The 27,223-nt window shown below is 65.8% G+C and overlaps 1 protein-coding gene across 1 annotated transcript; it reads left to right on the plus strand.

The window, feature by feature from the left end:
• The first annotated feature begins 330 nt into the window (after positions 1-330).
• On the plus strand, positions 331-27,016 carry ASPG (asparaginase). Its single transcript, XM_032593538.1, has 21 exons — positions 331-348; positions 583-662; positions 1,141-1,270; positions 1,933-2,038; positions 2,838-2,921; positions 6,431-6,618; positions 7,826-7,932; positions 9,149-9,156; positions 9,257-9,365; positions 10,041-10,152; positions 12,543-12,668; positions 12,967-13,050; positions 13,905-14,031; positions 17,915-18,027; positions 20,260-20,442; positions 20,540-20,653; positions 21,209-21,325; positions 22,429-22,524; positions 22,770-22,933; positions 24,892-24,978; positions 26,881-27,016. The coding sequence occupies exons 1-21, from the start codon at positions 331-333 to the stop codon at positions 27,014-27,016; spliced, it is 2,289 nt and encodes a 762-aa protein (XP_032449429.1).
• The last annotated feature ends 207 nt before the right edge of the window (positions 27,017-27,223 follow it).

The following is a 27,223-nucleotide window of genomic DNA, read 5'->3' on the forward strand; positions in this document are numbered from 1 at the left end:
GGGGGTGTTTCTGTTGCCGTAAAACTTTATTTCCAGGAACAGGCAGAGTCACAGGTTGTTGGCCCCTGGCCTGGACCGAGGGTTCTGCAGCTTGGACTTGCGTCACAATTCCCCGGAGGGTGTGTGGAGCATGGACCCCAGAAGCCCCCCGAGTTCCTGAGTCGGGGGTCTGGGGAAGGGCCCAGGGGTTTGGGTGTCCCCCGGGCTCCGGGTGAGGCGGCTAGACCGGGGCTGCGCTTTGAGAACTGAACTCTAGAAGGTGAGCCTGAGTGGGGGCCAGGGATCCCCGGGGAACCTTGGGTCCTCGTCTGGGAGGGTCTCTGACCCGACATGGACAGGGTGGCACCAGTGAGGGTGTGGACGGGACCCCTGGCACCTGAGAAACTGCTCCTTTGAACCGTTTGAGAAATAAAACAGGTACAGGCGGGTGGGGGGCCTGTGCGGGTCCCCCAGACTCAGTTCCCAGTCTTGACCTTCCCCGTGGAGGAGAGAGACCTTCCCCGTGGAGGAGACTCGGGGGATCCTGGAACAGCTTCCCCCCACCCAGGGAGAGGCCCACAGTCACCATCGTCCTAAACACAGAGCCTGGGAGCCCAGTCCCTGCAGGAGAAGCAGTTCCTCAAGCAGCAGGGAGCTCAGTGGGCCTTCAAAGTGGCCCTCTGGTGGGGCTTTGTCCCCTCTGCCCCACAATGAGGTCCAGTTGCCCAGAGCCTCCGTCTTGCTCAGGGCACAGTCAGCCCCTGACCCCCCACCCTGCAGTCAAGCCCTGGGGCTTGGTGTACAGACCCCCCACCTTCTCTCCCGGCTCTCCAGCTTCTCCCCTTCCCCAGGCCTCTGCCGCTGGAGAGCCAGGCTCAGGTTGGGCCTCAGGGTCCCTGCTTCCGCTCCTAGGCAACCTCATCATGGCTTTACATGTCATCCCTGCGTCGATGACTCCAGAAGGTACAGCTTTCAATTCTCCTGGGCTGTCTGGTGCTATGTCAAACGTAACGCCCCCAGCACACCTCGCTACCTCCTGGCCCCAAACCGATCCCCACCCCAGGGTTTCCCTATGTGGTCAAAAACGGCATCCCTAAGTAGAGTGAAGCTCTGGCCAAAACTTGAGGGGTCCCTTACTCTGGTCTCGGCCTCACACCCAAGCTTCAAGACATGTTCCCACTACGACCACCTCTCACCTCCGCAGCCGCTGGCTCCTGACGCCTCTTGTCGGCCTCTCTCCACGCAGCAGAGTTTACGACAAACCAGCGCCGCCTGGGGGCCCGGGGAACAGGTGCCGATGGTCACATTTGGGTTTAAGTCCAAAGCGGGGCCAAGTCCCCAGTGCCTGGAGAAACAGAGCAGGCCCTTACATACAGGTGACAAATGGTTAACAAGACGACTGTGTGGACATCGGGAGCTATAGCAGAAATGCAGTCAGAGCAGAACAGGAAAACGTGGCAGAGTGGCTGGGCGGCCTGGGGACCGGCACCCCCTGGCCCCTGCACAGTTTGAAGGTGGAGTCCTGGTGTGACCCCACGCCCTGGAGGAGAAGGTCTGCCTGGACCCCAAACTCCGTTCCTCGGGTGCTAGTGGTGGGCGGTCAGGGGGTGGCTTCCCAAAAGGGTGAGTGAACGTGGCCCCTGCAGACACAGGAGCTCACTTAACCCAGCACCAGGGGCCTGGCAGGTGTCCGGACCCGCTCAGAGGAGGAGCCCAAGAACAGACACACAGAACTCGAACAGGAACATGGAAATGGAGGCACAACCAGGTTTTTTTTTTTTTTGGGGGGGGGGGGGGAGAGGGCCAGGACCGTGTCCATCCCAAGTTCACATGGTAAATAAAGCCTGACCCCCAGCCCCTCAGAACGTGACTGTATTTGGAGACAATCTCTAAAGAGGAGATTGACTTGAGGCCATTAGGCGGGTCCTAATCCAGGACGTCCTGTCCTCCTAGGAAGAGGTGTGGATACACACAGAGGCAGAGGGACACCCTCGATTGGAGCAGAGGCCTCAGGAAACCCGAAGGAGTGCCTTGATCCCGGACCTCAGCCTCCAGGACGGTGAGGAGTTTCTATTGTTTAAGCCTCCAGCCCCAGCAGACAACAGAGTAAACTTGCCTGGTGCTTAGACAGGAATTACTTTGGCATTGTTGGAAGTTATCATAGTAGCTTCCCTGGAGAGAAATCAAATACTGGAGGGGCTTGTTGTGGAGACAATGCAGTTTTCCCCGAGGGGAGCCAGGGGGTGGGGTGGGGGGGTGGTCCCCAGCGGTCAGGGTACAGCCTCGCTAAACCCATTGGAGATAAGCCTGCTGCCCCCTGCCCTCCCTGCCCTCCAGAGCTGCGGAGGGGGTGAGGGGGGTGGGTCCTAGCCCTGGAGAGGGCCCCTCCCGCCCCCTCCCGCCCTTCTCCGGGAAGTGAGTGGGCGGGCCGCATCTCTGCCTGCCCCCACCCCCACCCGCAAGGAGTGACACCGAGGGTGTGGCCTGCAGGGCTTTGGCTTTGCTGGAGCACCGGGGTCACCCCCCCCCCGCCCCCCACTCCGCGCTGGGGGGTCCCCTAGGCCAACCGTAAGGCACGTGGCTTGTGTGTCACAGGTCACAGCCACTCCAACACCCAGGGCCACCGCACTGGTCGATATCCGACAGCCCAGGGCCTCTCAGGCCCCGCCCCCCCGGCCCCCCCCCCCCCCCCCCCCCGGACGGGACCCGCCCCCGGACAGGACCCGCCACCTCCGACCCGCACACCTAGCTCGCCGCGCGTCTCCCCACCACAGGCACAGCCCTCCCCGGCTACCCTGGGTGCGCCTGCCGCTGTCCCTTGGTGCCCTCAGTCCCCTTGGTTCTTTGGTCCCCGGTAGGCATGTCGCGCGCAGTGGAGCCTGAGCGGAGGCTCCTGGCCATCTACACCGGCGGCACTATCGGCATGCGGATCGAGCGCGGCGGTGAGTGGAATGGGGTCGTTCCCGTGCCCAGTGGCCTTTCCCAGGTCGGAGCCCTCCGGGGCCTCTCCCACCCCTCTGCACAGAGCCACGGGGGTCTCCGAGGGCCCACGGCTTCTGTCTCACCCCTTTCCGGACAAACAAGACCGTGTGGTGTCACGGCTAGGGCAGTCCAGGCCCTCCCCAGGGATCGTGAGGGGCCGTGACCTGACCCCACCCCTTCCCCCCAACGTTGTTCGAGCTCGAGGGCTCCTGGCAACCCTCCCGTCACACCTTTCTGGACTGTTCAGGTGCAGGAGATGGCTTTGCGGAGTTGCGCGTTTTGTCTTTGCCCCTTTGACAGGGGCTGCTGCTGGAGGTGGGGGGTGAGGGCCTGGGCCAGGGCGCTGGAGCTCGCGGGTGACCCGGGACAGACCATCAGCTTGGGCCGAGCACCTGCAGGGAGACTGGCTTGGGGAGCCTGGAGGGGTGGGAAGTGGATGGCTGTGCACCAGCATCCGGCATGTTCTGGCGTGGCCAGGAGAGTGGGACACTGCCTGTACCTTCCCCAAAGGCTCCTCCTGGTCCCGTGACGTGTGGGATGCCCAGCCGAGCCCAGGGGGGCCCCCGGGACGCACCCTCAGCCTCATCTTTGAACCTCTCTGCCACTCTCTTGCTGTCTGCGGGTTAACTGTCCCCGAGGGGTCCCACTTCCCGTGGGCTGGCACTGTCTTGACCCCTTCCTCCCAGGCTCCCTTCCAGCGGCCCCTCCCTGCTGCTCCAGTCCTCGTCTGTGCTCACACCTGGGTCAGCCCCTCACCCGGCCCTGCAGTGTCCCCCCCCCCCCCACTTTCCCCCTCTCCCACTGCAGGGGCCTGGCCAGAGCAGACGTCCCCTGCCCCCTCCCCCGTCACAACCAACTCTGGCCCCCGCCCCTCCCCCCGCCCCCCAGGACTAACAGAACATCTCCTTTGTCCTGGTGGGTCCCTCGGCCTCGGCCCAGCCCCTCCCCCACCGCTCCTGGTCCCCCCCTTCCCACTGGTGCTTTCTTTGTGGCTCCAACAGCAGCTTTCCCAGCCTCTGTCCCTGTTATTCCATCTGTGACACAGACAGTTCACACATTCCTCGGGGCCCACTCCGTGCCGGGCTCTAGGACTCAGGCCTGTGTAGAGCCCTGTCCTGTAGGGGCTCAGGCCCCAGGGACGTGGCCGTCCACCCAGCCCGCCAGTTGCCCCTCCCTGGGCTGCCAGGAGCCAGCCCTCTGCTGCTGTGCCTTCCGCCTCTCTGCCTGGTTAGTTCCTGGGTGGACTTCTGAAGCCCGGAGGCCCCCGGTGACACTGGCCGGCTGGGTGCTGCTCTGTCTGGTTCCCTCGGCCGTCACGAGCCTGAGAGGGGCTGCCATTAAACCAGCAGCGGCACGTGATTCGAGTCACAGAGGCGGTCTGGGGAGAGGATGTAGGGCCGTGGGCACCTGTACGGCTGGGACCCTGCGTGTGGCTGCGGCCTCCCTTGAGGGCCTGGGGCCTGGACCCCGGTGGGAGAGAGCGGGAGGGGCCGGGAGGTGGAGGCTGGGCCGAGAGAGGGGAGCTGCCCTGGGCGGACCGTCTGGGACCCTGGCCCATCCCGGACGCTGCCCCTCCAGGCTTGGCGTGTGGCCGTCTGCGATTCTCTTGAGCTCACACATGGTTCCTGAGGGTCTGGGCTGCACGGACTGGTGGACTCTGACCTCTTTGCCCGTCCTCTGAGGCAGCCCTGTGGCTCACTCCCACGGGTGCTGCTTCTCCCGGAGAGGCTGCGAAGTCACATGTTCAGAAGGTGAACTAGAGACCTTGACTCAGGAAAGAGGGTGTGGGGGTCGGCTACAGATGGGGAAGAATCTTCCAGAATCCCTTGGAGCCTGCCCTGGCGCTGGGGCCTCCTGGCCTGGTGAAGGCGAGGTCAGCGGACGCCTTCTTGCGCTCGGAAGGCACCTCAGAAGCACCCGCCTGTCCTGGGGGGCGAGGAAGCTGGTCTCCTGAGCTGCGGGGCAGGCGACGGCTGGGGCGACTAGTCCGCTGGGGGCCTTGGTGGTGCCTCCCAGCTCCGTGCTGAGGGCTGCTCCTTCCCCAGTCCTCCGACTTCAGGAAGGCTTGGCGGGGGGGGGGGGGGGGGGGGTGGGGTGGCTTAAACCCCAGAGGACGAAAGAGGAAGAGACATGGGGTCTGGTCCCTGCTGTGCCTCTCGTGTCATACACCCCTTGGCCCCCTGAGGCCAGGGACGGCCCTCAGGCCTGCTTTCAGTGTTCAGGGACACACATCTTGTGCTGACTTCTTTGCCTAAAAGTGTGCGTAGATTGAAAAGGTGTCCGGGGACGAGGGCAGCCCCCAGGCCAGGGCACGGGCACGGGCACGATGGGGATGGACGCAGGAGCCAGGCCTGGAGGCTGGAGGCCACACTAGGAGGGCCTTGGGCAGCCCCTGCCCTCTCCGAGCCCAGCAGGGGTCGTTGAACTCGGGACAGTATCAATGATTAACTCGCCTGGCACTGCTGACGGGGCTCCAGCCTCGGGACAGTGGCAGAGGGTGGCGAGGGGAGCAGGCCAGCAACAGCTAGGCTGTTTGGATTGTCACTGTGGAGGGTGTGAACAGTGGCCTGCAGGGCACACGGCTCCGCTTGTCTGAACCCTGCCAGAGGCCGGGACGGCGAGCGGAGGGCAGAGGCCGCTGCAGCCTGGGACACCCCTGGACCCATCCCTTCTCTGAGTCCAGCAGAGATGTCACAGGTCAAGGGGCATCATGAAAGCAGAGTCAGATGATGGCCTCGGTCCCAAGGCTGAGCAGCATCAGCGGCCCCTCCCACCCAGCTGAGGAAGCCAGAGGCCCCTCCCATCCGGCTGAGGGAGCCAGAGGCCCCCGTGACCTCTGAGTGCCGCCCTGCCCCAGCATCCCTTGCAGGCACTTGCAGACACGGCGTGGGGAGCAGAACTTTGGGGGCAGGTATCTGAACATGCCAGGACAGCCTGGGGTGGGGGTCACAGTTGGTCCTGCAGCCAAGCGTCGCCCATGAGGGTGGTGTCCACCGTCTCTCGGTCACCGCAACATGGCGTCTGAGCACTCGACCTGGACCTCCTCCCTGAGCGTAGCTTCACACGCTCACGTTTTTCTAGCCGAAGCTATAGGTGGTTCCCCGGGGACCCGCAGTCCTAGAGGACAAACCGTCCCTTAGACACGAGGGGTTTGGCCGTAGCTGAGAAGCATGGTCTGCTTCTGGTTTTATAGGGGCCTGGTGGGGGGGGGGGGGCGGGGGCCCTTGTGGAGAAAAATAATACAATTTACAAAATTAGAGTTCAGTGTGAGAGCAGACGTTTTTGCGCAACGAGTAAGGAAATCATAACAAATGACCGGTTTGAAAAAGCCAAGGATGTCACAGAACCCCAAGGCACGATTTTTGTTCATTAACGTCCTGACTTTCCCTCAGCTCTTTCCCCCCATTCTCTGGCTGCACGTTTTCCCACGCTCTTTTGGTGTCACGGTGCCGTGGCGGGTTTTGCCCAGAGAGAACAGACCAGGAGGGCATCGCCTCTTCTTGGGCCAGCGTTGCCTGTGCCGCGCGCATAAGCCCCGGGCGGGAACGGCGGGGTCCCACCCTTCGGGGTCCTCTGGCCCTGCCGCTTCCCACCCCGCTGCAGCAGGATATGCCCCCGGCGGTCACTGCCTCGCCGTCGGCCAGCAACAGCCTGGCCGTGGGTGGAGGCGACCACCCACATCGTGAGCTCGCCCCGTGAAACCCAGACCACGTGGATCCCCACCTCCCCTGCCCCGTCCGTGGATCCCCAGGTTGGCACCACCCCCCACGAGGAGCTGGGGTGGAAAGGGGCTCTGTGAGCGTCCTGGGGCTGCTCCAACACGTGACCAAGCAGGTGGCCCCCTTGTGCTACAGGCAGGCGTCTGACATGGGGCAGCGAGGGTCCGTCCTTGCCTCTTCCTTGGCTGTGATTGAATCGCCGTGGTCTTCACGGCCGGCGCCTTCACGCGGCTCTCTGCCCTGTCCTCACGTGGCTGCCTCCTCCGTGTGTCCAGTCTCCCACACTTAGGGCCCACCTGCATAATCCAGTGTGGTGCCCCCGTCTCCAGACCCTTAACTCCATCGCACCTGCAAAGACTGCCTTTCTCGCGGGGAGGGCATGCGCACCTTTGGGGGCTGCCTGTCAGCCTGCCGAGGGTGGGGTCGGGGAGCTTGGCCGCCAGGGCCGGGCGGCCGGGTGGCTGTGAGCCCGGGTTCTGAAGTTCTGTCCTCGATGCTGGTGGGGCTGGTGAGCCTGGACCTGTGTGGAGGCAGGCACGTGTCCTGGTCATGCTTCGGGCATCTTGGGGGTGTGGCCAGGCGGGCAATCGTGCACTGATGTCCCCCTCTGTCTCCTGAGCCCCATCGACGTGGTGTTTCCTCAAGCAGCCCCGTAGCAGCTAACCCGCGTTGTTTACTCCTGCATTAAACGTGCGTGGAGCCCCTGCTGGGGCCGTGTGCGGGGCGGGGGCTCCCCTGGGGATCCCTCTCCGGCTGCGGAGATGGCACCATGAACATCCAGGAGCACCCACGGGGCCAGTGTGCCTGGCACGTAGAAGGTGGGCACATGGAGGGAGCCTGAGCAAAGCTGAGCGAGACAGGAGTGCGGTCCTGCTGAGCGTGGAGTGGGCCGGGCTTCTGCCCCACAGATGCTGTGTGACGACAGGGAGGTGCTGCGCCCACTCTCCACCTGTTTGGGGTAATGTGCTAAGCGGCCGTGGGAAGCCGATCTGCCCGAGCGGCCCTCAGAAGGCCACGGTGGGGGGGCAGCCCCTGCCGGGAGCTGCAGGGCGGGAGGGAGGGCATCAGTGGGCACGAGGGACAGGAGAGGGCCCAGGGTGCTGGGCTGGAGATTCAGGGCCTGATGCTGAGCTGCTGGCCCTCAGGAAAAGAGCAGATTCACGTTCAGCGGCGGGAAGCTGGCCGCCGGCCTGGTGAGGAGACAGACTCTCACGGTGGCCTCAGGAAGGACTGAGCGGCACGGTGTCCGCGGGTGAGGCGAGTGAGCTTTCCGGCTCCTTAAAGGGAGGAGATGACCCAGAGGCCAAGTCAGAGAGATCACAGCATGGGAATTAAAGCCGTTGCTGGCTGTGAACACGGAGCACGGGGCCCGAGCCCGGGAACGCGGGAAGCCCCTAGAAGCTGAGAACCACCCCCGTGGGAGAGGCAGCAGAGAAGCAGTTGTACACGCGTGGAACTGAATTCCGCCGACACCCCGAGCGGGCCTGGGCAGACCGTCCCCCGGCACTGCCAGTGAGGTCACAGCCCTGCTGGCACTGGAGGCTTCTCAAGGCCCGAACAGCAGGATGTTTTAGGCCGCTAAGCGGCAGCGGGGACTGGACGTGCCCCGTGGGCCGCGGAGGCCGAGAGCAAGGGTGTCGTCCAGGAGTGACCACTCGCCCGGTCTTGAAAGATCTTCCTTCCTCGTTTCAGCTAAAGGCGTTTCTCGAGGAAGGGGACCCTGTTGTCCTTGTCACTGTGTCCAAGTGTGTGGGAGACGCCCGGAGAAGTTAGCTGACCTGTCCAAGGTCATGGTGCTGGTAGGGAGCAGGGAGGGACAAGAGGGAGCCTTTGCCGAGGGGTTGTTTCTAGCAGACACAGCTGTGACCTTTGAGGGTTTTCTAAAACACAACGCCATTTCTGCCCAGCGCCTCAGATGCCTGTTTCTGGCACATGGGACATGTTTCTGGGTTTTGGAGGGGTCACACAGCCTAGTGAGGGAGCAGGGGCCGCTGGGGAAGTGTGTGGGAAGGGCATCGGGGCCTGGACGTCAAGGAGGGCTTCCTGGAGGTGGTGACCTGAGCGGGGGCGAAGCACATACTGGGTTTGAAGGAGGAGGGGCTAAGGACTTCCAGGCAGAGCAGACAGCATGTCTGCCCGCAGGAGTTAGTGTGGTGACCTGGCAAGTGGTGGGGAGAAGCGTGGGTGCGTTGCGCTGCATTGTGATGGAAGGCGGGGGACAGCCTGGGCCCCTGAACCTCAGCTGGGAGCACGGGGTCGCCTGGAGACGGGGTGGGCCGGGGCAGGCCCTGGGTGGAGTGGCCAGAGGGGGGTTGCCCGGCCCCCCGGGAGGAAGCCGTCTCATCCAGACCTGGAACGGCTGCCCAATCTCACCAGGGCCCTGGATTCTGTCCCCACCCCAAACCCCTGACCCCCGCCCTGGCCTGGCCCCCGCCCTGGCCTGGCCCCCACCCTGGCCTGGCCCCCAGCGTGTTGGGTAAGTGCCCTGATGAGGAGGGAGGGGCCGGCGGTTACAGGAGCCCGTGGTGGCTGCTGGCCCCTGACCCCACACCCCCTGCGCTGGGTTCTGCCTGCAGTGCTCGTCCCTGGGAGGGGCCTGGCCGCTGCCTTGAGGACGCTGCCCATGTTCCATGATGAGGACCACGCCCGGGCCCTTGGCCTCCCGGAGGACACCCTGGTGCTGCCGTGAGTGTGGGGCCTTGGGGCCCAGCCGGGGATGACGGCCTGCTGTCGTAGGGGTGGGCCTATCCTGAGACGGGACGGCTCCTGCAGGGTCCGTGGGGCAGGCTGTGGTCACTAGTGTCATGGCTTTAGCACCGACCAGCGGCCCTCTTTCAAGTGAGCCTTGGGGGGCTGCAGGCCTTGGGCCTAGCCACTCGGGGACCCAAGCCCATCGGGAGAGGCAGGGGCTGGCCCCAGGTAGCCCCCGCCTCCCCCCCGTGCAAAGTTCTCTCGGTTTCTTTGTTCTGGGCCAGGGCTGCCTGGTGTCCTTCATGGCCTCCTGGTCTGGCTTCCCTCCTGCCAGAGATCGTCCTCCCAGGGTCCGCTCCTGACCCATGGAGGACCAGGCCCGGGCCCCCTCTTAGAGCCGGTTCTGGGAAGGTGACACTGCTGGGGAGCAGCCTGTCCCGGCCCAGCCGTGACCCCTCGTGAGGACCAAGGTCCCTGTTCCTGGGCACTCTGGGCGGAAGGAAGGCTGGGCCCTGTATTCAGGTTGCTGAGAGATTGTGGATATGCAGAACCTACTGAGAAGCCCCTCAGTGCAGGGGGGCGGACGAGGGGGGCTGGCTGGGTGGAGGGGAACAGAGCAGGCCAAGGGAGGAGGGGACAGAGTGGGAGCCCTTGTTCTGCCTCCCGCAGGCCCGCCAGCCCCGACCAGAGGGTCATCTACACGGTACTGGAGTGCCAGCCCCTCTTCGACTCCAGTGACATGACTATCACCGAGTGGGTTCAGATTGCCCAGACCATCGAGGTAGTTGGGGAGTGTGGGCGGGACTAGTGGTGTGGGTGGAGCTGTGTTACTGGGGGGCGGGGAACTGGGGGTGTGGGCGGGGCTGTTTGTGGGCGTGGCTGACTAGGTAGGTGGGGCTGCGTATACTGGGAGGGAGTGTGCGTGGGGCTGTACGTATGGTGGGGCTGGGAGTGTGGGCAGTGTTGTGTGTACTGGGCAGGGCTGAGTGGGTGGGACTGGAACTGTGGGCGGGGCTGTATGTATGGGTGGGGCTGGGTGTGTGGGTGGGGCGGGAGTATGTAGGTTGGGGTGGGAATGTGGGCGGTGCTGTGTGTACTGGGCGGGTCTGGGAGCCTGGGTGGGACTGTACTGGGAGGGGCTGTGAGAGTAGGGCTGAGAGTGTGGGCGGGGCTGGGGATGTGTAGGCGTGGCTACACATGTGTATGGGCGGGACTGAAAGTGTGGGCAGGGCTGGGTGTGGACATGACTGGGGTGTGGGCAGGGCTGGGGTTATGGGCGGGGCTCGTGGGCCGGGGAGGAGCCAGTGCTGCGGAAGCACTCCCCTGAGGTGTGTGGGGATGGAGTCCAACCTGCCTGGTCTGAGACCCTGGAACGTCTGGGAATGGCAGCTTCAGGAAAGTGCTGGATCCTTGGGTCACATCTCAGCTGCAAGGCCTTGAGGCACTTTCCCACGTGCAGGCAGAGGATAGGCAGCGAGGGCCATGTCCACTCTCCTGGTGAGGAAATGGTCTGGACAGCAGCCCTAGTGTGTTCCTGTAATTGGTTTGTCTGAGTTAGTATCCTAGGCTGGGATGCACGATGCTTCCCTGAAGGTTGGCAGGCTGCATGTCTGGCCCACCCTTCTCTGTTCACCCTACCCATGCCCACCCTGGAGTTGGGACTTTAGTGCATTTGGAGCCCGTAAAAAGCTCAGAACCCCGTGCAGGTCTTGTGGTTTACAGCATCACGTGGTGACCCCTTGGACCTGCTGCCAGAGCGCCCCTCCATCAGCTTTCCTCTCCGTTCTGCCCAGTCGCCTCATCGCCAGCCCCCGCTCCGGCACAAGCCTGGCCCTGTGGCCTGACTGCCTCCCTGGGGGGCCCTGCCACCCCACCCCACCTCCTCCGGGCCCAATTCTCACCCGTCTCCCTTAAGCCTCAGAGGCTCATCACACAGGCTCCCCTTCCCTGCTGCTGGGGTCTGGCCCCAGTCACACGCTTGTGTTCTTTAGTCCTGCGGGGAGAGCAGCTCCCTGGGCTGCACCCCCTTTCACTGTGAGCAGGAAGGACACTGTGTGGTCCTGGGCCTGGTCCTTGGGTCCATGAACGGGGCCACTGGCTGCCAATGGGTGTGTCTGTGGCCATAGTCCGGGGCAGCTACCCTGGCTTGTGGCCAGCACTGTCCTCTGGTTGGGGCCTGACCACTTTGCTGTCCTGGCTGCAGTGTCCGGCCACATGCAGACTCAAAGGGCCTTCGGGGCCTGCCTGTGGCAGTGCCCTGTGTGGCCAGCAGAGGGTGCCCCAGCCCGCCACATGGTTCAGCAACCACGGTTCCAGGGCCAGCCTGGCTTCATCAGGGTCCCTTCAGGAGGGACTGGACCCTCTGGTTCCCAGAACTGTGCCCTTGCGACCATAGCCCGGGCCAGCCACCCTCTTAGGGCCGGCCTTGGCTGCCCTCTAGGTGGTGGCCTGAGGATGTCCTCTCAGAGGTGGCCAGCACGCCTGTATCTGGAAGGACCCTTCCCCACGTTTGCCTGCCAGCGTCCTGCCTTCCTGCCAGGTCCTGTTCCAGGCAGCGTCCCAGATCACCTGTCAGCTCCCGGCACTGGTTGTGCCTTGAGCCCACTGCTGTGTCCCTGCCTGGCCCTCCTATAGGACCATGGGCTCGCAGGCTCACGCACCCCCACAGCTCCCTGCCTGGAGGCAGTGGTCATGCGGCAAGGGACCCTCCTGGAGAACTGTGCTGACACACACAGTAGTCTGGTGTGGTCCTCCAACTCGCCAGTGTTCTTGGGACCCCTGACTGGGCATCGCCTGGGGGAGACGCTGGCCGGAAGTCCAGAGGGGACCTTCCTATCCTAGGAGAATGTCCAGAGACCCCTCCCCGCTAGGCCATGTCTCTCATGCAATTAGAGGTGTCAGGAAAGGAAGCTGTCCTGGGTGTGGGGGAGAGCATGGAGGGGTGAGACTCCAGGTAGAGGCTTGCTTCCCACAGAGTGTCTTCTGGGCCAAAAGTGACCAGGATCCCACCTGTGCCTCCCTGATTCCCTCGTTCTGCGTTTGGGATCGTTTCCTTTTTTTCCCTGAGGGGGTGGGAGACCAGCTAGCTGCCTGTCCCCGGGAGGAGGCCCGTCCCCAGGAGGGGGCCTGTCCCTGGGAGGAGTCCGGCCTAAGCTTGCTGCACCCCCACAGAGACACTATGGGCAGTACCACGGGTTCGTGGTCATCCACGGCACTGACACCATGGCCTTCGCGGCCTCCGTGCTGTCCTTCGTGCTGGAGAACCTGCAGAAAACCGTCATCCTAACTGGTGCCCAGGTAATGTCCCGGGCTGACCGGAGAGCACGAGGGCCTTCCTGAGGCCACCGGGGGAGCTGGCACTGTGGGGGACCCAGGCCGCACCCTGGGCCTCTTGCTTAGTTCTGCAGCTCCCCAAGGCGGGCCTGTCCTGTCTGTTCTGGCCGGCCAGGCTGGTCAGTGCCCTGGGTCCTGTGGGTGGGTGGGGGGATCCATGGCCTGCTGTCCGCCTCGTCCAGCTGCCCTTTCTTTGTCCCCCCCCCTTCATTCTTCCCTCTGGTATTGCGTGAGTCTCAGCCCATCTCCGGCCTCCCCCCAGGTGCCCATCCACGCCCTATGGAATGATGGCCGTGAGAACCTGCTGGGGGCCCTGCTCATGGCCGGCCAGTACGTGATCCCCGAGGTACCCTTCCCTCCCTGGCGTGGGCTGCAGGGGGCGTGGCCTGCGTGGCGCAGGCGGGGGCTGTGGTTGGCACTCAGGTGGGACATGCAGGTGAGCCGTCAGCCAGGGTTTGAAGATGTGTCTTTTGCCTTACAAGTGGCATACACCGTCACCGTGGAAAAACCCGGAAAATAAAGAAAGCAGAAGGGAACAAAGCCACCCATGTCTTACTTCCCAGAGACGCTGCTGTTAACAGCGTGCTGTGTTCTCTTCCGGGTTACGTGTTACACGTGTTCACGTTATGTGTGTTTACGTGTAAGTTTCTGTAAAAGGAGGTTGTACACAGTATAGCTGTGGACCTGGCTTGCCCTGCTCAGCATTCTTTCTCCACACGGCAGCACGGGGAGACCTTACGAGACCCCCTAGCACTGCAGGGGACCCTGTGCCAGGGGGAGGGCGCTTCACCGAAGCACAGTTCACATTGTCTCCCTACTGCTGTGCCTCCCTCCCTCCCCCAGGAGGACAGCCCTAGAGCAGCTGGGGCGGGGGGCAGAACGAGACCCCCCAGCCCTTGAGCTCCGGAGCGCGGACACTGTGGTGAGGGGTGGGCCGAGTTCACCAGGGACTCCCTGAGAAGCAGGGATGGGGGCAGAGGGCAGGTGGGAAGTAAGGGGCGGCAGGGCCCTCGGGTGGCCAGCTCCCTGCCTGGCTCTCCCCAGGCCCTGCGGGATGGGCGGCAGGGAGGGCAGCAGCCGCAATCGACATCTTCAACCTGTCCTCAGTGGGTGCTCCGCTGATGGCAGGGGGGAGGCCGGAGGGCCCTGGGGCTCCCCAGCCCTGAGCCGCTGCCTCTCGCCCCCCCCCCCCCCCCACAGGTCTGCCTTTTCTTCCAGAATCAGCTGTTTCGGGGCAACCGAGTGACCAAGGTGGACTCGCGCAGGTTTGCGGCCTTCTGCTCCCCCAACCTGCCCCCTCTGGCCGTTGTGGGCACTGACGTCATACGTAAGCTGGGCGGCGAGCAGGGCCATCCCGTGAGGGCTCCCGCCCGGGGTTTCATGCCTGGAGCTGGGCGGGAAACCGTGTCTGGGGCCCCAGAGAGTCCCCCTGCTGCCCTGGGCTGCAAAGTCGGGGGCCGCTCAGAGAGGGGGGCCTGTGTGGGCCACCAAGGGGGGAGCGCCGGTGGGGAGCCCCAGCTCGGAGCCGGGGGCTGAACCAGAGGAGGAGCAGGCTTGGGGGACCTGTGACCCTGAGTCCAGGGGTCTGTCTGTGACCCTGGCGTGCACCTGGGTCCCCCGGGACGAGGTTCCTGTGCTGTGACCTCGTCCCTGGAACTTCCAGGGGAGTCCTCTGCCTCCTGAGCCTGGCAGGCAGCCCAGCCCCTGGGGAGCCCCTGACCCACTCTCGCCCCTCCCTGAGTGTAGAGCTGTCTCTGACCTTGTTCTCAGCAAGGGCGGCTGGCCTCACTCACCCAGAGGGAGTCACCCCCCGGGGCTGCCCTGTCTCCACCCAGGATGTCTGCCCTCCTGCTGTGTCCCCAGGAGTCCCCACTCCGGGTCCATGGTGGGCACAGCACAGTGGGCACAGCTTGGGGGCCTGCCCTGTGTCTCCTCCTGACTGAGCTGGGGGGGCCTGGGCACCTGTCCCTGCCCCACCAGCTGTGGGGTCCTGTCCTAGAGACCCCGTGGTGGTGGCAGGGGTGCTGTAGGGCCTGGCAGAACCAGCCCTCCTGGGGGGGACTTTGGGGCTTAGAAGCCTGAGAGGCAGGGGACCCAGCACCAGCAGGACCGGGTGGCTCTTCTGGTTAGACTGCCTGACTGCAGGCCCTTGGGAGGGCAGCGCTGCCTCCTCGCCCACATGGGCTCCGCTGGGGCCTGAGGGGCGGTTCCAGGAGGCTGGCATGGGGAGAGCCCTGGGGTCTGCTGGTGCAGCGGCCTCCACACCCGCAGGAGGGTGAGCAGATCGAGACCAGGGAAGGAAGTGGACTCTGGGTGGCCAGAGCCTTGACTTCCTAGGGACAGGGGCTTCCTGGAATGTCCCAGCACAGGCAGGGCCTCAGGAGCACCGGGCCCAGGCCGGTAGGAGCTGTAGGGGTGGAAGTCCTTTTGGGAAGGCTGATGATGAAGGCTCGGAGTGGGGAGGGGCTCTGGCTGCTGCCGGGCTGTCTGTGGAGAGCAGATGGTGGGAGCGGGTCCTTCCTGGGATGGGCAGGCTGGTCACGTAACTCCGGAAGCCGCCAGTGCCTCTGGATCCCAACAGGACACACAGAGTGGGGATGCCAGCATGGCGATGGCCACGACCTGGCTGTCCCCCGGGGTTCTCTTCCCGGGCAGCAGGGGGCCACAGGGGAGGAAACCGAGGTGGAGAGGCCCGCAGAGGGAGGTGTTGGCTCAGCCAAGCCCTGACTCCCATTCTGGTGGTCTTACCCTGCACCCTCTCCCCCCGCCCACCCTCCACTTCCCCGAGCACCCTCCAGGGGTCACGAGACAGAACACGTGAGCAGATGTGAGGTATGTGCGGCACTCCCGGGGCGCCGGGAGCCAGGCGGGGGGCCGCTTGCTCACTGAGCGGTCAGGCAGGGCTCCCCGGAGGAGGTGGCACGCATACTGGTGCTGGAGGACAGATCAGCTTCCTGGCCGCGGTGGGTGGCGGCGCTCAGCCCCTCCTGCCCCCCGTGCTGGCCAGCTGGGGAAGGAAGGCATGGGCACCAGGAGTGGGCCGCCCGCTCTGCAGTCCCGGCTCCCTGCTGGGGACTGAGTCACACTTCATCTGGGGCTCAGGAGGGGGACTTCCGGGGACGCACCCTGCTGGCAGGCCTGGAGGACTTCACCCGGGACGGCAGGGCTCTGTCTGTGCGGCACCAGGCCCAGGCAGGCCTCAGGGCACGGAGCACGCTGAGGCAGGCCCGGCCTGGAAGCCTGGTGGGCGCAGGGCAGAGGCCACCCCGGCGCCCCAGGCCCACGACCCCGCCAAGATTGTTTCCCGCTGGCCAGGGTGCCCGTGCAGAGCGTGAGAGCCTCTGCCCCCACCTGCCCCGGGCCCGTTCCGGCGGCTGGTGTTGGGAAACACCAGGTTCTGCCCAGGATGTGGCAGGCAGGACTGCCAGGGGGGGGCCGATGACGCCTGGGCTGTCAGGGGCTACCCCCCCCTCCTGTTGGGGAGCTGGAGGACGACCCCCCAGCCCAGCCTGGACTTTCCCTTGTGTTTTCACTTCCCTCTGTGAGGCCATTACAGGCAGGGCTTGGGGGTCAAGAGGGGCGTGTGATGGTGACCCTGCCACCAGCTGCGGGGACAGCACAGCCCAGGGCCCTCCTGTGCGGGGGGACTGTCAGAGGTCTGCGTGGCGAGGTGGCACTGTCACGGTGCCCCTCATGCTACGTGGATACCACCCCGCCCTCCTCCCTCGGCTCCGCTGGGGGAAGAAGGACTTGGGCCCCGCGGGCTCTCGCGGGCATGGTCCAGCCGTGCAGGGAGGGGGCGTGGGCTCTCTTTGTCTCCGTAAAGCCCCCTTTGCAGCCATAACTCCTGGGCGGTGGCAGCGCTCCTACCCCCCCACCAGCTTATCTGCTCGTCCAGCTGGGGCGCTCGGCCCTAAATTAAAGGGCGTCTCTCACTGCTGATTGATGCCGCGGGCCCCCTCCTGCTGCCCATCCCCCCACACCCCCTTTGACGCATCGGGAGAGGGCAGCATGTGTCCGGAATGTTCCCTGGTTTATTATCACACGTGAATTGGTCTGGTGGAAACAGCAGGAGGCGTGCAGGCTTACACCCCCACGCGGGCGGGGGCGTAGGGAGGAGCCCTGGGCCAGGGTCCTGGGCGCACCCCTCCCGCCATTCTCGTCCTGGCTCCGCACCTGACTGGATGAGCGGCCTGGGTGGCCCTTGCCCACTCTGGGCCTCGGTTTCCCTGTGCTGGACTCGGGGGTCTCCGTGATGCCTGCTACCTCAGAGAGGCTGTAATCACAGTCCGTGCCAGTGGGCATCGACGCCTCCGCCCAGATCGCGCTGTCTTGTGCCGAGGACTGGAGAGAACGGGGTCCTGTGCTGGGTGTGGGGCTCCTGAGGGCTCAAAGGCTGGGCCCGCTGCCCAGCCCCTCCCTTTACCCCCCCGGGTTTGGGAGGCATCTGCCAGCTTGGTCCTGGCAGAGCAGTGACTTCGGACCGGCAGGGAGACGGGCCTTCTGGGCAGCTCCTCTGTGTGGTGGGTGAAAGGGGCACGGACCCCGGATATCTGCCCCCCACTTTCCACAGGGCCTGGGGCGTTGGGTCTCAGATGGAGGCTTTCTGTCCCCAAAGGTGGGGGGCCCAGAAGACTCGTTCACTGGTTCACTCATTCCTTCCTCCCTTGGCTCGCTGAGCTGTGGGCGAGGTGGGTGCCCAGCGAGGCACAGGTGAGGCTGGCTGGTCAGAGGACCGGGCCGACTCCTCCTGGCGTCCGGGACAACAAACCGTTTCCGGTTCGTCAGCTCTGTCATGTCTGTTGCGCTTCCTGGCCTTTGCGCACGCCGTTCCCCCTGCCTGGAACGCCTCTCCTCCACCTTCCCTGCCAGACCCGGGCAGCCTCCGTTCCCGGGGGGGAAGAGGGGGGGGTCCTCCTTTGTGCCCCGGGCTCCGAGCCACTGCAGAGCCGGCACAGGCTGGGGCTGCACCCGACCTAAGAGTGAGCTGAGGGCCGGCAGGAGTTGCCTCGGGAGGGGGGGGGCAGGGCAGGGCAGGGCAGGGTGGCGGCGAGAGGGCCGGGGCTCTGGAGACACCCAGAGCGAGGCCGGGCAACACGGAGGGCCTGAGGGGCTGAACGCACCGTGGGCGTTGCTGGGGCCGAGTGCGTACGGGGGTGTCGGCTGTCCGGTGGCCCAGCAGTGCCACACGTGTACCTCTGCCCTCACAGTCAACCGGGAGCTGGTGCGGAAGGTCCGAGGGAAGGAGCGGCTGGTGGTGCACGGCAGCGTGGAGCGTGACGTGGGGCTGCTGCGTCTCTACCCCGGGATCCCCGCTGCCCTGGTAGGGACCCGCCCAGCCCTGCACGCCCTCCGCACTCCCCCGCATCCTGTGTCCTGCCCCGCCCCTTCCCGTCCCCCACCCCGCCGCGGGCCCGGGCACGCAGGCCCCTTGGCGTGCTGAAGCTGCACGTGTCCCCGAGACCTGCACCCCTCCCTTGCCTCTTCCGCTGGGGCTTCGGGCCCGGTCTTCCCTCATTTGCAACGCGGGCTTGACCGCGTGGATGCCTGTGGACTCGTGGCCCGGGTTCCTGCAGGGCCGCGGGGGGCGTGGCCCTAAGACTGCTCCTTCTGTGGCGGCTCTGCCCCGTCCTCCGTGTGCTCCCTGCTCATGACCCCTCGGCCATCAGCTGCCACTGGGGTAGACACGGCGCCTGACTGCGGCCTGCCTTGTGAATTGGGCTCAGATGCCACGTGGCCCATCCCATAGAGGGTGTCTGAGCTGAAGGTACCTCTGGGCATCACAGGGCCACGAGCCGGGGTGTGGGTGCTGGGCTCAGTGCTGTGACCAGCCGGGCACCGTGGGCAGATGCGGCTTCGCGGGTACGTTCCCGCACACAGGGTGGCCTGGTGGGTGCTAGTGCCCTGGGCTCTGGGTCGCTCACAGTCTGTGAACCGGTACCTGACCCCCTCAAAGGCACTGGGGACAGACGGGGTGGTCTTCCCACCATGTGTCCCCCGTGCTGGTCCCGGGCCTGGCCTAGGACAGCGTCCCACAGTACGTGGGACATGTACTCAGTGCAGTGAAAGATCCGGTAGGAAAGATGGGGGGGGGGGGGCTTGTAGCTCAGGTGGCCTCCCCGAGACTGGACCAGAGATGGTGCTGGAAGCTCTTGCGAGGAGCCAGGGTGTGCAGGCCACGCGCACCAGGACCCCTGCCCTACAACAGAAGCGGGGCCCGGCCCCGTGTATGTGCCCCCCGCCGTCCTGCCACCGCTGTGCTCTGTGTCACCCGCAGCCCGAGGGTCCGCGAGGGTCCTTTCTCCCCAGGCCCCTCTGAAGGGCAGAGACCCTCAGAGTAGAGGCAGTTCGAGGCCCTGGGGCTGGGCCTCGTGGCCTCCCTGGGCTGGAGCCTACTCCTCCAACGGTTGGTCTCAAAAATGAGGGCTGTCCCAGGAGCTGACACTGGCGGTCGGGCTGGACCGGCGGGGAGTGCGGGGGGGGGGGGGGCCCACGTGAGGGACTGTCACCAGGGGACAGGTGCGGGCCTGGCTGGGTCTCACATTTGTAGTATCTGTGTGTCACTGTCCGAGGCTGCCAGGTTGAATGGGGCTGAGCCACACAGGACGCTTCAGGGAGAATCGTGCTGAGCCTCTGAAATTCCTAGAACTCACCATAGCTGGGGGAATGAAGGGCCATGGAGCTGGCTCCCCAGCCCTGCCCCCACCCCACAAAGCTGGGCGAGGCTTGTGCAGGGGAAAGGGCCCCGGGGGCTTTGCTTGCTGGGGGCAGCTGGGCCCTCGGGGCGGGGCCTGCTTCCTGTGGTGCGTCTCGGGGGCATTGCCTCCCCATCCCGGTGTCTACCAGGGACAGGGTGCAGTCACCTCTGACCTCTACCTGGAGAAGCAGAGGGAGCTGGACTCAGCCTTTCTGATGAGGGGTCAGGGCTCTGACGGGGGACACAGCCAGAGGGGTGGATGCTTGCACAGAAGTACTGTCCCCAGGCCGGTGGCTCAGCCCTTGTGTTCCCACCTGCATGGCAGATTCAGACACGGATACGGTCCGTCTGGGCCACACTTACCAGCGCCCAGCACGGGGCACTGCTGAGCTGGGGAACCTGTGTTCCTGCAGCCGGGCCTTCAGGGGGACCGTCCATGTGTGAGGTGGACCCCAGGTCCCGCCCGCCGTCTTCTGAGTGGAGCCTGGCGGCCAAGCAGGAAGTGCGGGGGGCTCGTTGGGGGCCCTGCATGTGTGTTTAGCTGCAGGGCACAGGCTTGCTGGGAGCAGCCCCTGCTATGTTTCAGGTATAAGGGGTTGGATAGAGGGTTGGCGAGGCTGGGGGCGCGCTGGAGGGGGCGTTCAGATTGTCGCCGCACCACCCGCAGCCTTACACACTTACGGGGGACAAGGCCTTTCCTTGGGAGGGCGTGGTGGGGAGCAGACCCTCATGGCTCTCCATGTGGCCTGCTCAGAGCCCGGACGTCCCTGCCATAGCCGAAGGTGCAGGACAAGCCTGTGGGCTCCTGTTGCCGGAGCAAGGGGCCAAGGCCGTCCCCGTCCCTTCCCGGCCCCGCAGGTTCGGGCCTTCCTGCAGCCCCCCCTGAGGGGCGTCGTCATGGAGACGTTCGGCTGCGGGAACGGGCCCACCAAGCCGGACCTGCTGCGGGAGTTCCGGGCCGCCACCGAGCGAGGGCTCCTCATCGTCAACTGCACACACTGCCTTCAGGGCACCGTGACCTCTGGCTACGCAGGCGGCATGGTGGGGGCGGCGATGGAGGGCTGGAGGGGGAGGGGATGGGCCCGAGGGCACAGGGCGAGTGGCACCCCCCTTCCTGCTCGTGCCCCCTTCCCCGCAGGCCGTGGCGGGAGCTGGCATCGTTTCGGGCTTTGACATGACGTCGGAAGCTGCCATGGCCAAGCTGTCCTACGTGCTGGGCCAGCCGGGGCTGAGCCTGGACAGCAGGAAACAGGTGTACCCTCGGCTTTGGGCACAGTTCCCCCCTGGGCTGGGGGGCATGGGGACCCGTGTCAGGGCTGCTGAGGGCCCAGCCCAGTGGGTTGTGTGCCTGGGTCGGGAGGGGGCAGGGATGCGGGGCCTCCCCGTGGCGGGGAAACACCAGCTGTGAGGCCTGGGCTCCCTCCACCCCTTGCCAACCCCAAGCCCAGACAATGTGTTCTTCCACTCTCTTGGGGAGCCTCAGTCTGGCCAAGGCTCCTCAAACTGCTCCCAGGACACCCCCTCGTCCCCCACCCTTCCCAGGGGGACCTCAGACACAGCCAGCCTGGGTGGTGACCACGGTGCAGGGGGTGGGGGATGGGGTCCTTGGGAGACCCTGAGCTAATGGAATGGAGGGTGGGGTCGGCCCATGGGGACCTGGCTGGGGTCGAGCTCAGGCCTAAGGGATACAGCCTGGACTGAGGAGTTGCAGGCCCAGGACAGCCCTCGCCGCGTGCCCCAGGGGTGCCTGGGCCAGTGGTCTGCCTGCCACAGGGCATTCCTGGCTCTCTGTGTTCTCCTCCTCCAGCTGCTGGCCAGGGACCTCCGGGGGGAGGTGACGCTGCCCGCGGGGGACGAGCACCAGACCTCGCTGACTTGTAGCACGCTGGGCCGGGGGGTCGCCCAGCTCCTCAGTCTGAGCCAGGTATTGGCCAGTGTGTGTGTGGAGGGGGGGGGTGTGACACAGGGGCCTGAGCTGCGGGTCGCCTCTGGATATGCCGGGCGCCAGCCGTGGCCCCCATCATGCCAGCACATGAGCAGAAAACCACCAGGCACGGTGTGGTTTGGGACCCAGGCGGAGGGCTGGGGTCCGCGGTGGGGAGGATTTGCGAGGATTCAGGCAAGGAGCTGCCCGCGGGAAGGGGCCGGGACGGTTTAGCGGAGTCTTGGTGACATGTGGATGGTGGGCAAAACGTGGCCCCATCACCCAGTGGGGCCAAGCTCGGCTGGACCGGGCCTGCTGACGGCCCGCGCTGGCCCCGGGTGCAGGGCCGCCTGAGGAGCGGCAGGCCTGAGTCAAGGCGGGCGCGCTGTCCTGGGTGCTGGACGGAGGGGGCGCCTGCTGCGGGGTTGGCTGGGCTCTGAGCACCGGGGCCCAGGCCCCACAGCCGCACCTGTCGGGTACAGCACCTTGAAGCTCCTCTTCACCTTCCCAGCCCGGGGGCCTGGACCTGGAAGGGGCAGGGGAGCTGAGCTCATACTTCCGGGTCTAGAGTTTGGGGTTCAGGCCGGGTCAGACCCACAGGGGTGCTGGGGGCCTCCTGGTGCCCCACCTCACACCCCGCTCTGCCCGAGATGTCCAGGCCTGGCATGGGAGCTCACGGACAGCAGCACTGCAACCCGGGGTCACCCCGCATGTGACAGTTTCCCCTCTCAGAGTGGGGGTGGGTGGGTCTGTGATGGACAGCTCTGGCCGTGCTCACTGCCACTTGCCCAGGGCAGGCGGTGGTCAGAGGCCGGGGTGTGTGTGGGGCCTGTCACCAGGGCGGCTGTGTCGGGCTTAATAGCTCGAGAGATACGGTCGCTTTGTGGTCGGGCCCTGCCGAGGGTGCTGGGCTGGGTGTGAGGCTGCCTGCGGGGTCTCTGCTGGGCTTCCCGGCCCTCTGGCGTCCTGGGGAGCCCCTAGATGCCCCACAGCATTCCCGGCGCTGGGGGCAGGCAGCCTGAAGGAGCTCTGCCCACGTGTGGAGTAGGGCCTTCCTTTCCAGGGAGAGGCGAGGTCCCAGGGTGCCTCTGTCCTCCACCCAGGAGGCCGATGCGGTGCGGGAAGCTCTGACGCCTGGCCTGGCCTGTGCTGCGGCCCATGCGGGCGACCTGGACGTGCTGCAGGCACTTGTGGAGCTGGTGAGGCCCCCCACCGCCTCAGGGACCAGCCCCACCACGCCGGGCCCCGGGGGACGCAGGGCCGCCTTTCCCTGGGGCCCTGCTCTGCCGCGCTGGGCAGCCAGCCGGTGGGACCTTACTGCCGCTACGGGGCGTGCCGGTGGCCGTGCCGGGCCCCACTCCCGGGGTGCACCCCGACCCTCCCATCCCCTCCCCGCCCCTGCCCAGCGCCCCCTCAGTGGGTGACGTGCCCTTGCCTCACCCAGGGCAGTGACCTGAGCCAAGAGAACTTTAACGGTCAGACCCCTCTGCACGCGGCTGCCCGGGGAGGCCACCCCGAGGTGGTCACCATGCTGCTGCAGAGAGGGGTGGGTGTGAGCGCCCGGGATGAGGATGGACTGAGCCCGCTGCTGCTGGCGGTGAAGGGCAGGTACCTGGGCCGTGTGGGGCGGATCTGGGCACAGCTGGCTTAGACAGGGCTGCCCTGTTGCCTGTGGTGACACAGCTTTCCCGGCAGAGCTGAGGACACCTGCTTCCTGGAGCCTCGCTGCCCCCTCCCTACACCCCCCCCCCCAAGCCTGGCAGGTACTAGCAGGGACCATGCTTGGGCCCAGACAGGGAGGACTGAATGGGCAGGGTGGTCAGGGAGGGCTTCCTGGAGGAGGTGACCTCTAAGCTCAGCCAGGCAGGCGCAGCAAGACCCTGGTGCAGAGTTTCTAGGAAAGAAAAATGCTCACGGACAAAGCTCGAGGGGTTGAATGCGTATTTGCCGTCATCCACACACGCCTGTGGGGCTGGAGGGTGGGAAAGGGGAGAAGCTGCCGGCCCAGCACATGCATGTCGTAGACATAAAGCGGGCTACTTAGTGCCAGATGTTAGGCTGGGATGGGCACAGGTGCCCTCGGGGGACAGGCTCAGCCAGCAAGGTAGGGAAGATGTCCCCCAGGCTGGCCCCACCCAACAACTCTGATTTTTTAAAGGGAGGGGTCCTGGCCTGGCTCTGTGTGTGTGTGTGTGTGTGTGTGTGTGTGTGTGTGTGTGTCTGGGGGCAGGGGTCACAGCCCTCATTTTTCATCTTTTGTTGTTTTATCTGGTGTCTGTAGCAGTCCCCAGACCCCCCAGCCCAGACCCCTAGCTTCTCCTGGGGATTTCTCCCTATGGGCACTTGGCCGGCCGGATCCTGGGTTATTTTGTGGTGTGTGTGGGGAGTGCTGGTGAGCCTCCTGGAGAGAGGCTGAGGGTGTGTGGGCCACACTGTCCAGGTCAAGTCCTGCGTGCCCCAGCTGTGTGAGCCCTGGGGTGGGCATGTGACCCTCGGTGAGGGGAATGATGGGTAGCACCCTCTTTACCAGACTCTTGTGAGCATGAGGCACGGGGGGTTCCCAGGATGGGGGTGAGGGGCCGGGGCGATCCGGCTGGGTGTGGGTGGATGGTGATGAGCTCACTGTCCCTGCCCCGCCCCCCGCCCCTGGCACAACAGCCCCCCCAAACCGGTCTCCCGGCCTCACTCTCCTGGCCTTGCTCCCAGACCTGTTGTGCTCTAGAGGGCTCTTCAGGGTGGGGAGGGCAAGGCCTGGGGGGCCCCACCCTCCTCCCCAGGCTTCCTAAAAGTGGGGTGACCGTGCCATTTATAGGACACAGACACTGTGGGGCAAGGGGCCTGGTCAGCACTTCTGCTGTGAGAGCCAGCCTCCACTCGCCCTGTTCCTTTGCCTTGCCCGCCCGTGGCCCCAGCCCCCCCCCACGCCCCCGCCCTGGCCCTGCCCCACCTCTCACCCCCATATCCCACACACAACCAGTGGCTGTCTCCAGGCTTGGCCCAGGCCGGTCGACTTTGGGGAGCCCACAGACATTGGGGCCCTGCTCTGGGTCCCTACTGTTCATATTTACCCCCTAGTGTCTCACTGACACCCTACCTCCAAGGGCAGAGTGCAGGCCCGATTGACTCAGTTTCCCCAGGCGCAACCCTGGCTGGGACGGGTGCGTGTAGCGGGGCCCGGCTGTCCCCAGGTATTCACAGGGGTGCGTTGGGCCCTTAGGACGGGCTGAGGGAGACCATGGCAGGGGCCTCATGATGCAAGGGGAGGAGCTGCTCAGTCAGGGCCGACGGACCCTCCAACATGGGGTGAGATGGGGGGGGACTCAGACCTGGCCCCACCCCGCAGACCCTCGATGTCCTGGGAAGGTACCTGGATGAGTGGCAGGGCATTGCATTGGCCCGGGGCCGGGGCCGGGGCCGGGGTCGGGGTCGGGGGGCGGTGGCCCTGGCTGGGGCTGGGGGCAGTGGCCCTGGTTGGGGGCCCAGGCTGGGGGTGGGTGAGGCACTGCCGAGCTTGAGCAGAGGCTGCCTGGGCGGGTGGGTGGTCAGCACACTCTTTCTCGTGGCAGGCATCAGGATATCATTGGGCTACTGCGGGCAGCTGGGGCCTGCCTGTCCCCCCAGGAGCTAGAGGACGCAGGGACTGAGCTGTGCAGGTGAGGGCTGCGAGGATGCAGGGAGGGCTGGTAGGCCGGGTGGGGGGCTTCCGAAGAGGAGACCCACCCTGAGGGTTGGGGGGTTGATCCCCCTTTGGGCTGGGTGACAGGTCTCATGAGTCTCCATCCCCACCCCCCCCCCACCCCCCACCGTGGATGGGCTCCAGTGCGGGCCCACAGTGGTGGGACCCAGTCCCTGTCACTGGTAAACTAACCACGGGGTTGGTGGCTGTCCAGCCCGGGCACACTGCAGCCAGTCGCTAACATGGCTCTGACCTCACAGGTGCCCCGAGTGACACCAAGTCAGGCCTGGGGATACTTGGGCACAGGGGAGCGGGGGCCCCGGAGGTCTCCGGGGAGGGTGTTGGTGGTGGGCGGGGTGCAGGCCAGGCCCAGGGCTGCCGAGCTCAGCTCCTTCCTGCGTCCGCAGGCACCCCCTCCCAGCGGTGCTGCTGTCATAGCCTCACCGGCACTGGGTCACTCGGTGCCACCTGTCAGCTCCCCAGGCTGGGTCTGAGAGCCCAGGTGGGGAGTGGAGAGAGACAGGCAGAGGGCAGGAGAAGCTTGTCCAGGAGGCCAGGCCGGGGCACTGGTGGTAGCCAGGTTTGGGGGTGTCGGAGGCAGCGTAGGTCCACAGCCCCGAATGTCGGAACCCCCGAGCCTGGGGAGTGGGTGGTGACAGTGGGGTCTCTGGCTGAACGGCTGGGAGTGAGGCGTGGGTGAGCTCTCTGCTCACAAGAAGGCCCCGAGGCTCTGGCCCTCTTGTCCCCACCAGCCAGCACCTCCCCCACCCCCTCGACCCTGGGGGCCCCAGTCCTAGATGTGGGGTGGGGTGGACAGGCCCCTCTGGGTCTGAGCCCGGCCTCAGGCTCTCCTGCTCTGATCTTGTGTCCCTGGGGGCGGGGGGGGGGGGGGGACAACCCAGGCCCTGCCCTCCTCAGGTGACAGGGACAAGGTGAGCTCTCAGATGGGATGGGTCTGTTAGGACCTAGCAAGGGAGGGGCCCGCTCACAACCGCTGGCCGTGGCCCTGCAGGGACGTCTGGGGTGACTTGGTTCAGGGTTGCACGGCCAGGTGGGCCTTGATGGCTCCATTGACGAGTGGCGAAACCGAGCGTCCCGGACCTGGCGGTGGGCTTGTCCAGCCTGAGCTGCTTGGCTGCGTTTGAGGGCCCTTCCGAGAGACAAGCCTGTGGGAGGCTGGCGACAGGTCCGGGAGGGCCTGGCGCTGCCACCCAGCGTGATTCACCCCAGAAATAGCTCGGCGCCGCTGTGGAGGCTGCTGCTGCTGTCTCCCAACTAGGGGCGCGTCACTGAGGCCCCTTGGGGGGATAGGCCTCCCCCCGCAGCACCCCCTGCCCCGGGCCAGCACACCTGGCGTTCGGTCCCTTTCCGGCTGGCCCCCGGGTGGGGAGTGGGCTTCCCTGATGGGGGGCGGGAGGGTGAGGATGGAGGGGAGGAGCCCGGTGAGGGCCCCTCCTTCTTCTTCAGAGCAGGTGGGCCCAGGTCCCTCTCCCAGTGGGCATCTGCTCCGCCACGCAGGTCCAGGCCACCCGAGGGTCTCCCGCGTGTCTCCCTGCACCACTGGGCTTGCGCAGACTTCCCTCCTGCCTCTGCGGACCCCGCCCAGGGAGAGCGGTGTTGTGAAACATGAAACTGGCATGCACGTGGGGCATGTGTGCACGCGCATGCACACTTGTGTGAGTGTGCGCCTGCGTGCGCCCTCCACCTGAGCCACAGTCACCCCCTCTGGGTGAAACCAGACCGGAGGCCCCTGGCCGGCCCCCAGGGAGCCCCGCACCACTGCCCTCCTGCCCTGGCCGCTGGGTCAGCTGTTTGGGGACTGGCTTTGTAAAGGCGCCTGGGGTCCTGACGGCACCCCCTCCTCTGCTCCCTCTTCCAGGCTGGCTTCCAGGGCGGACCTCGAAGGCCTGCAGTCATGGTGGCGGGCGGGGGCTGACCTGGCTTGCCCAGGCTATGACGGGCGCAGTGCCCTGCTTGTTGTGAGTGCCACCAGTGCCCCCACCGCCCTCTCCTAGGCCACCTCCTCCAGGAAGACTTCCTGACCGTTCCCCTGGCTCCCCCTCTTCCCCCCCCCCCGATGTCCAGACTCCTGCTCTCCTGGTCCCTGGCCCCGGAGCTGTGGGGACAAGGAGTCACGGGCGTGGGTGGGAAGCCAGGGAAGACATCCAGGTGGGTGGTCAGGGGCCAGGCTGCTGGTCAGTGTCCCTGAGGCAGCCCCGCCC

The sequence above is a fragment of the Lynx canadensis genome, chromosome B3 (genome assembly GCF_007474595.2).
Source record: "Lynx canadensis isolate LIC74 chromosome B3, mLynCan4.pri.v2, whole genome shotgun sequence".
NCBI classification, from domain to species: domain Eukaryota; kingdom Metazoa; phylum Chordata; class Mammalia; order Carnivora; family Felidae; genus Lynx; species Lynx canadensis.

Bases quoted from the DNA above. Each gene is read 5' to 3' on its own strand.
- ASPG (XM_032593538.1), top strand. The intron at 2,922-6,430 runs GTGAGTGGAATG...GGTTTTGCCCAG, and splicing joins CATGCGGATCGAGCGCGGCG to AGAGAACAGACCAGGAGGGC. The intron at 13,051-13,904 runs GTACCCTTCCCT...CCCCCCCCACAG, and splicing joins GCCAGTACGTGATCCCCGAG to GTCTGCCTTTTCTTCCAGAA.